Raw genomic sequence first — 9783 nt, forward strand, 5'->3', positions numbered from 1 at the left:
TATCAGGTGTAATACTTAAGATAGTAAATTATGTACATAATGTATACATGGTATTTGGTTTGCTCTCTCAGTGATGTCAACTATAACTAACAGCTATTTTCCAAGTTGATTGTTTTTTTACTGACGCCCCCTTTAGTTTCAGTTTTTTGTCCAAATGCGTCTTTTTATACCTTTTCTTAGCATTGTATATCAATATTTAAAGTAATTCACGAAATCCAATGTATACATGGTAGCAGTTTTATGACTAAAAAAGATGTTATTGTATATGGTGATACCAAAACTTAAGGAACACTTTTTTAGAACGGTTTTACCATATTTTCTAGCTTACGGTTTAACCCAGACCGGTGCCGCATGCATAACAATCCTTATGTTTCAATAGTAATCCTATCATTCGGCATAGGACTGTATTTACTCATCCTCAACTTCAGTAATAATACTCTAGAATATCAAGATATAACTATCCGATCACTAATATATACACAAGTACATCCCCCTGTTACATATTGTCCTATAGGTACGCTTCTTCGCAGAGAACCAAGTTTGTTATTAGGCTACATTCTAGCCCGTCAAATGATCATAAGGTTATGTAGTTACCTGAAGAGATAGACGACTCGACATTTTCCACAATGAATGACGAACACCACTAGAACTATATTCATTTGTATTAGCTCACCGCATAATACCATTGCTATTATTTGTCTATGCTTACCCGTTTTTTAACCCATTTTCCCACAGTTATTTTGGTTGAGAAACCCCTAACTTTTTTCTGTCATTCATACAACGTGTCGATGCAATTAAACATTTAACCCATTAAATTTTGAACGAGACTAAATTTTTAAAAACACCTTCATCGACCCCTTTTTGGTGAATGGCCTCCTTGGAGTGAAATCTCCACCTATAGCAGACGAACAGCTCAAATTGATTCGCGTAACTAAATTGACTTTGGTGCAATTACGTTTTAGATATTGTAGCACATTTAACTCCTGCTTATTTACTCTAGACCCTGACATACTAAAAATGCACTGCTTGAAATTAAAACAAAAAACACTGTTGGATTTATTTTCGTTTTTTTTTTAATAGCGTACCTTATATACATATTTACAAAAAATTGATATTCTGTGTTATTATACTTAAAACGAAAGCGGTTCTTCGGAAAGTCACACGTGCGTTCGCTGTATCGAAAAGGAAGGCCAGACCGAGACGACGATCCTTTTATTCATGTTGGTGTGATGTGGTGTACAGATGTGATTCTGAATGATCTACAAGAGTGGGGTCATCGTGTGTGGTGTGTTGATGAAGTGAATGTTGTCTGTCCGTGTTGTCCCATATATAGTGTTGTGCTTTGAGGGGTGGCTTAGCTCATTTACTGCCGTCCCATAATAAATAAAAACGTTGAGAGGAGCATTTTTTACCGCTCAGCGTTAACGCCGACGTGGCGTGGCATCCCTAAATAAAAGCGGAAAGTTTACTTCAAATGTCAAAACTGCTCACTTGAAGAAAAATATTATTTGTGAACAAAAATTTTAAAATTATTTATGACTTTGACCTTCTGGAGGACTTACTAGTTTTGAAAGTGATTGCAAGTAGACAACGCAGTGGAAACCAAGAGATTTTAAAAACTGATAAAAAACCATTGATTTCACTCAAGCGGAGTTTATGTATTGATCAAAAATAATCCAGAACTTTTTATGAAATGTACTAGGTTTACTCATAAGCTTTTCAAAGTATTGTTGAATTTGGTTCAGCAATGGCTGCTAAAATAGTCCCGTAGAAATCCCAGAGAGCCAGAGCAGAAATTGTACATAACTTTGCAGTAAGTACGATGAAGTAATTTTACATTATTGTTTATTTTATATAATTCTTAGTTTCTTGGCTCAGCGATCTTCATATGTTATCTATGAAGTTTCGAATTGAGGTATTTTTCGATGTAATAATTTTTCTATTAACTAAGTTTAAAATTTCAATTCCCATATCATCAACTTTACTTTTTGTTAGTTTCCCCAATTTGTTCGTAAGCATGCCCAAGAAATGCTCGTACTTCTCCTTGTTTGAGGGTTGTGGTTCTTCATATTTCCTCGTCATTGCTATTAGAACATCATTAAAGAGACCATCGCTGAAACGTTTACATTTTGGAGTGGTGTGGGACAACTGACTGTCTTCTGACGTTCACTAGTGTCCATTTCAACGTTAGTGGTTGTACTGAAAATTAAAAGTTAACATTTTTCATTAATTTTCATACCTGGTTTCCGTTAGAAACTGCAGGCTCGCCATATGCTTCCAACCCGGTTCGAATTTTTTGTCGGATCTTCGGAGTTTTTCACCTTCCAAAATTTGTCGCGCAGACTCTTCCACTTTACTTTACACTCTTTTGCTAAAAGAAATAATTTATTAGTTACTTCAGCGCTCTGCTTGCTTAACGCCTTTGTATTTTATGTTTATGTTGCAAATCGAAATGAAATATTATATAAAACGAATTTGTTAATTAATAATACTGTACATCCATTTGAACAAGTTTGCAACGTCTAGAAAATTTTTAAAAAATTTACAATTTCTTTGTTTTCCGCGACCAACTTTACTTCGAACGCGCTGTCAAAATCGAATTTTTCAGCGGCTCAGCGTTGCCGCATCGTTTATTTAGGTACGCGCCATACAAAATCTGTTGACATGAGGTATTTTTAACAGTAATTTGCCACTGCCGCTATTTTAGGGACGGCAGTTAGCCCCGCATGACACTAGCCTATATGTATGACGTCGTCGACACAACCTGTTTCCTAATAAAATATTTTAGATATATTCTTAGTTATATATACGTATACCTAATCCAAGGATCCATCCTTTCCATACTTATCAATAGTGTCACAAAATCTGATTGGATTTTCGTCTTTTCGAACATACGCAAAACCCATATTCGAATCAGCTGTTTGCTAATGTCACCAAACTTGCAAATGAATAAGCTTGGAAGCAATCCTATTAAAGTTTACGTTAAGTTCCGCAATTTTATCTTTTATTTTATTGGAGGAAGAAAGCAACGAAAAGATAAAAAGAAAGATTTTAAGAGATCACAGTAATCCACTTGATTTCTGAGGGGAATCGTAAGTGAAATTTAGCTTGCATTTACTTGTATGCTTGTATGTATTTACTTGCTTACTTTACAGATTTATATTACATTATCGCCTGAATAAAGATGAATTTGTTTTGGTGTTAAATTACGTCTTGTAAATCCTCCTAAAATATCTGGATTTTTTTCCACAAACTCAATAATTAGTCCATTTTGTGTTCTATTCTTATGTTTTCCCATATAGAAATAGGTTTACGTTAATTCGTAACAATTAAATAAATTAATTTCTTAACTTAGATTTGAAATCTGTTAGCGATTATCTTTTTGCTTTGTTTCTGATAACAAAATAGATAAAATTGGTTATAATATTGTTAATGTGAATGTAAGTTTTTTTGTTACTCTTTCATGCGGAAACCACTTTTTATCTATTTGTATAATATTAGAGCATAGGATAACTATTACTATTCAAAAATTTATTTTTGCAGATATGATTTTTTGTGAAGTAAAGTTGAAAATTGAAAAACAATATTTTGGCATATAGGATTGTTTGATTTTCTGGTTACCACCACCACCACAAAGATAATCTTAGCGGTATATTATTCGTGTATTTAGTTTGTTTTGTTAATGATCGTTGATATTTATTTAAGGGATTCAAAGCGAAGCGAAGAAAAAGAAGAGCTAAATCGATTTGGCAGAGAATCAGTGGGGAGGTAGCTAAGAAACAGGAGACATAGAATAATTTTTACCCCACTCCCGTGTTACGTATGACAAAAAGTAACTGACGCAACTGTTTGTTCGGAGTAAGCTAAACTACTGAACTGATTTTGGTGAAATTTAGCACACTATGTTCAGTTTACTCCTCCTTAAAATATAGGATAGTTTATATCTCAATTAGGTTAAAAGTCAATTCATAAATAAAAAATATATTTCAAATCATAAGCATGTGTTTTGTTAAAACAACAACAAATAGCAACGGCAGGAGTACAGTATTTTTTGTATACATGAGTTATACTGATTGTTGCTACTGAACAAGGCGATTTTTATTGGAGACACCATGTGTAACCGGTAAGACATTTATATTTAATATCACAACAGAAAGTCGCATTCGCAGTTGCAGACCAGGCATTGCGACTTCTGTGCAAGATGATGGGCGAACGACGCACAGGCATTCATAAAAAGCTAAAGCATGTAACATAAAACAAGAAAAAACTTTAATTTCGGCGGCACCGAAGCTATAATACCATTCACAGGTGCATTTCTTATAGCAAAAAAGGGTATAAAAATATCTTTATCTTGTTTTGATCTGTCAGTTTGTATGAACAATCTACGGTCACTCCAGGATAAAGTGATGGATCATGAATTACGTCGAGCAATGGAGTAGATAACATTTGTTCAAAAGTAAATAACTATCTCATCGACATTTCCCGATACTTTTCTCTCCAACTAAATCCACAGCAACCATTTTCACGAACTGAACGAAAGAGTACAGTTTGGGTTTTAATATTGCAGTTAATGGCATTAAAATTCCGACCGTATACAACACAAAAATGTTATGTGTTATACTTGATAGCTTGTATTCTTTTACTCCGCATACGTACTCAATTACTGTCAAAACTCAAAGTCGCGACAAAACACTCCAGTCGATAGCCGGGAACACCTGGCCAAAAGGCCTTTGCGTTGATGTCAACATACAAGGCAATCAGCCGGCCGGTCATCAACTACAAAGCACCAATATGATCGCCTGGAGGTAGTAAAACGCAGACGAAGAATCTTAACACGTGTCAGAACACTGCACTCCGTACGAGAACAAGATGTCTCCTAATATATCCCGTTGAACATCTACATAGTAAAGCCTGCATGCTTCCGGTTAAAGAACACAATACACTCTTTTTCAAGTGCTTTCTGCAGGAATGTTTTCGTAGGATCCGTTAGATGACTTCGATGACAACCAACTTGAACCTCACCACCCAACCAGAAACAATAACAATTAACTTTAGTTTTATCATACAAACAGGGTCTGGATAACCGTTTCAAAAACAAAATAAATTTTTTTATGAGTTTTCATTCATTTATATTCAATTAAATAGTATAACTTTAATATTTTCAGCTTTCAAAGCAAAGGATTTCCCTGTGGATTTTCCGTAAATAGAAATATTCCCTTATTTTGCGACTTGCAAAACGGAGCATTTGGGAGCTTAACATCGTGATACTCATCTGTTTCGTTTAACGTCAATCCCACCAACAAAGTTTGTCCATTTAATGAACTATTTACATCCGATGGTACAATTTGCTTTCGGTTATTTATTGAGTAGATGGTGTAATTTACTCCGAACAGACCAAAGATTTTATTTACATCGTCATATAATTGTGACAATGTAATGAACTCATTGGTAGCATTATTCTCAAGTAATAAACTGGCTTTTCTGCCCTGATTAAACCGTGGACATAATTTCTCAGATAGAATAACATTCACCCACCTCAGTGACGTCAAATTTACCTTTTCAGTTGCACAAATTGTTAGTGCCATTATCACACCTTTAATAACTGCGTTTTCAGTGATAATTAAACGATGTTTTTCGATTTCTTCCCTGTCAAATGGAAGCAGTTCCGATTTAATACTGCCTTTAATCATGGTTTCATGATTAGCAATAATTTTAGTTAACTGATCACATTCACCGTCATTGGCACCACTTAATTCATAGAAAATTATTACCGGATCCGTTGGTATGAGTTGAGCTTTTTTCTTGAGTTTTTGTATACGGTTTATAACTTCGCGAGCTAAACCTTCTTCGAGCAATTCAGGACTCGGTGTCATGTCCATAAGCACAAGTACTTCGCTGTCACTGTTCGCCTCTATATTTGTTCCTATCGTCTCTGAAACACAATATATTATCCGTACTTCTTCAAGCTCAACACGGTGGTTAAGTATGTCGAAATATCCATTCGATACATGTAATTGTATTTCATCATCGCTGAGCTGTTTGATAGCTGACATAACAGATTTGAAATCACCTTTTAATCTTTGACCTAGAATCTACGGGAAAAATCCAGTTTAGGCTTAACTAAAATAAAATATATACAACTAATATACCTTATGATCTGGTTCTGCACGTAACGTTATTCCATATTTCTCCTTATCTGAACTTACAGTTAATTTACGAGCATTTAACTCACTCAATATGAACGTTTCCAGGCTCATGATAGAAGAAAGGCAATCGGCATCCTTGTGTATAATAATTATATTTAATACGGGATATTTTATTGGTAACGTACGCCGGTCACGCATTACACGACCCAGTTCGATAGCTGACTGCATTAAAGTTACAGATTTCTCAATATCTGAACGTATAAAGTTTCGATTGCAGATAGGCATTAATTGATAATGCACTGAAGTTGAATCTTTAATGGCATTATCTGGTTGAAATAGTACTAAACGCTGAAAAATATATTCGGAAAGAAACGGCGTGAAAGGCGCCATTATTTCAACCATTGAATAGAGAACATCGTACAGTGTATCTAATGATTGTATACACTCCTTCTTGCCTAGTTCTCCCTTGATGCGGCGACGATTTAAACGCACATACCTACAAAGAAAATACATACCAACATTACGATTTTCTCATAGAAAAATATAATCTAACTTACCACTTCGTCAATTGATCTATAAATTTGGTCAATCGTGGCACCACGGTGTATAAACGATACCGTTTCATTTCCTTGAAGAAGAAATCCAACAGAGACTCTTTGAAGGAAATTATCCAAATATCAAGTACAGACGATTCACCAATGTTTTTTAGATGGCGTTCTTTATTGTATATATACTTCTTCTCACCATTAAGATCCTCTTTCTCAAAACGAGCAATGTTTTGTAATAAAAACCGATAAGCATTATACCACGGTAAAAATACATCTTTAATTATATCCCGTACACCTTCCTCTTTAAATCTCAAATTCTCAGCTCGTACTACAGGGGAATTTATTAAATATAGACGAAGTGCATCGGCGCCATATTTGTTTACTACCTCCATAGGGTCTGGATAGTTCTTTTTACGTTTTGACATTTTTTGACCATCTGCCGTTAACACAAGGCCGTTTGCAATTAAATTTTTGTAAGGTGCTTTATTGAACAAAGCTGTAGAAATTACTAACAGTGTATAAAACCAACCACGAGTTTGATCAATGCCCTCGGCAATGAAATCGGCTGGAAAATTACTCATAAAATCTGTTTCGTTCTCAAAAGGAAAATGTTGTTGAGCAAATGGCATTGAACCTGACTCAAACCAGCAATCAAAAACTGCAGAAATACGCTTTAATGGGGGCCTTCCGGGTATGGCAGACGGTATTTTTATTTCATCGATCGTCTCGCGATGAAGATCCGTAATCTTCTTCCCGGATAACATTTCTAATTGTTTGATACTTCCAATACAAACAGTTTCATCACCAGTAGGTGAACGCCAAATCGGTATTGGCGTCCCCCAATAACGGTTGCGACTAATCTAGAAAATGTGCATAAATAAACTGATTTGCCCGTAAATATTTGATTAAACTTACAGCCCAATCCCTTGCTTCTTTTAACCAATTGCCAAATCGTTTATCTCGTACAAATTCAGGAACCCAATAAGTTTGCGAGCTGCACGCCAATAAGTTTTTTGACATGTGTTCGACCCGTACAAACCACGATGGAACAGCCTTATAAATGAGTGGTGTATCTGAGCGCCAACAAAATGGGTAGCTGTGTTTAACTTGCCCAGTTGAAACAAGACTTCCCATCTCCTTAAGCATTGATATTATTTTCTTATCGGCATCTTTTACGTATAATCCAGCTAGATCTTTAACTTCGTTTGTGAATCGACCCGAATCGTCAAGTGGACAAATTACATCACTTGATTTGGAAATAATACCAGCCTTAAGGCAAACTCGGTAATCATCTTCGCCGAAATAAGGTGCATTGTGAACAACGCCAGTACCTGAATCCTCGGTTACATAATCATCTACAAGAACTCGGAAAGCATGATCTTCAGTGCCCCTTTGCACAAAGTAGGGAAATATTGGTTTGTAGTGTTGATTAGCAAGCACACGTCCAGGGAATTTATCTAAAACTTCATATTCATTTTCATCCTTATAGACGTAACTTAGGCGGCATTCAGCCACTATGTAAATCCTGCCAGTTGCCTTATCACGTGCCTAAAATCATATTTAGCTTCTGATATGCATGTTAGGGTAATTTACTTTATTTTTTTTGAACCTACCTTAACATATATCATGTTCGGGTTAACACAACAAGCATAATTGGACGGTAAAGTCCATGGCGTTGTTGTCCATATGAGGAGGTATGTATTTTCCAAATTAATAGTCTGCAGTGCCACCACTACACAAGGATCGACAACTTCTTTGTAATTCTGACCTGATTCGAAATTCGATAGGGCAGTTGTGCATGCCGTTGAATATGGCATAACCTTAACTCCTTGATATACTAGTCCTTTATCAAATAATTGTTTAAAAACCCACCATATCGACTCCATATACCAAGGATAAAGGGTTTTGTAATCATTCTTAAAGTCAATCCAACGACCCATACGCGTAACAATTTCCTCCCATTCGTTAGCGTAACGCATAACTATTTTACGGCATTCAGCATTGTATGCTTTAATACCCATTTTAGCAACGTCTTCTGGGCCACGTATGTTTAAAAGCTTATCTATTTCAAATTCAACCGGCAAGCCATGACAATCCCAACCGAAACGCCTATCAACATGATATCCTTGTTGATATGCATACCGGGTAATGATATCCTTAATAGTACCTGCCAATATATGGCCATAGTGTGGCAGTCCAGTAGCAAATGGTGGGCCATCATAGAACGTATATCTATGAAATTAAGAACAAATTCAATTTACACAAAACTTAAAATTATTTGAATACTTCTCAACAAACGTTACTTTGGTTTCCCCTTTGACAAATGCATACATTGTTCAAATATTCTACTATTCTGCCACTGTTCCAATGTACGCACCTCCTCAGCGGTAAAATTTATTATTTCTGGAACGCGGCAAACATTTTCCCTACAAACACCGGGTGGTGTAGGATCACTTTGTACCATAACCATGACTACGAATCTAATAAAACGTATGAACACACGTGGGTTACTTAATTTGTAATTAAGAAATATATGATATACAACACAAAAATATATATGTATGTTAGTTCGTTTATATTTGACATTATGAATGTACAATTACTTTTATAAATGATCCGACTTAATTTGCAAATCTATCACCAGGGATAATCTCTGATATATATATTATCCCTGGATAAAATGATCCGCAACCATTGTATAAATCTACAAGTAGCCAATCCTAAGATTTTCACTAATACACACGCAAAAATATCCCACTTGGTACGGGTTGCCTCGAAAATTCTACTACTAAAATCACACTTGGTACGGGTTGCCAACCAATATTCTGCTACTAAAGTCACACTTTGTACGAGTTCCCAACCAATATTCTACTACTAAAACGTCCAAATGACAGAAATCTGCTCTAGTGTGTCGCCATGTTATGTTGGCTTATACAATGTCCGCAACTCTTTGATTTGAGAGAGCGCTGTCAAAGTCCACATTTTTTATAACATTTGACAGTGGTGCCATTAAGGGAAGAAATAAGTTTTGAGATTTTTGTATGTATTTCTTGGGTATTTTTAGGTTTCCATTTTACAGAAAAATATAC

The 9783-nt window shown here is 35.4% G+C and overlaps 1 protein-coding gene and 1 long non-coding RNA gene across 2 annotated transcripts; one reads left to right on the top strand and one right to left on the bottom strand.

Annotated features, from left to right (window-relative positions):
• Positions 1 to 3433: 3433 nt before the first annotated feature.
• Positions 3434 to 3997, top strand: LOC138858216 (uncharacterized). Its single transcript, XR_011397412.1, has 2 exons — positions 3434 to 3649; positions 3706 to 3997. It is a non-coding gene; the product is annotated as an uncharacterized lncRNA (long non-coding RNA).
• A 1053-nt stretch (positions 3998 to 5050) lies between these two features.
• LOC106621330 (isoleucine--tRNA ligase, cytoplasmic) lies at positions 5051 to 9512 on the bottom strand. The gene is made up of 7 exons (XM_014240141.3): positions 9298 to 9512; positions 8998 to 9174; positions 8308 to 8926; positions 7610 to 8242; positions 6704 to 7554; positions 6150 to 6642; positions 5051 to 6092 (listed from the first exon to the last, which is right to left on the bottom strand). The coding sequence occupies exons 2-7, from the start codon at positions 9162 to 9164 to the stop codon at positions 5169 to 5171; spliced, it is 3687 nt and encodes a 1228-aa protein (XP_014095616.1). The 5' UTR covers positions 9165 to 9174; positions 9298 to 9512; the 3' UTR covers positions 5051 to 5168.
• Positions 9513 to 9783: the final 271 nt, after the last annotated feature.

Source organism: Bactrocera oleae, chromosome X (assembly GCF_042242935.1).
Source record: "Bactrocera oleae isolate idBacOlea1 chromosome X, idBacOlea1, whole genome shotgun sequence".
Lineage (NCBI taxonomy): Eukaryota > Metazoa > Arthropoda > Insecta > Diptera > Tephritidae > Bactrocera > Bactrocera oleae.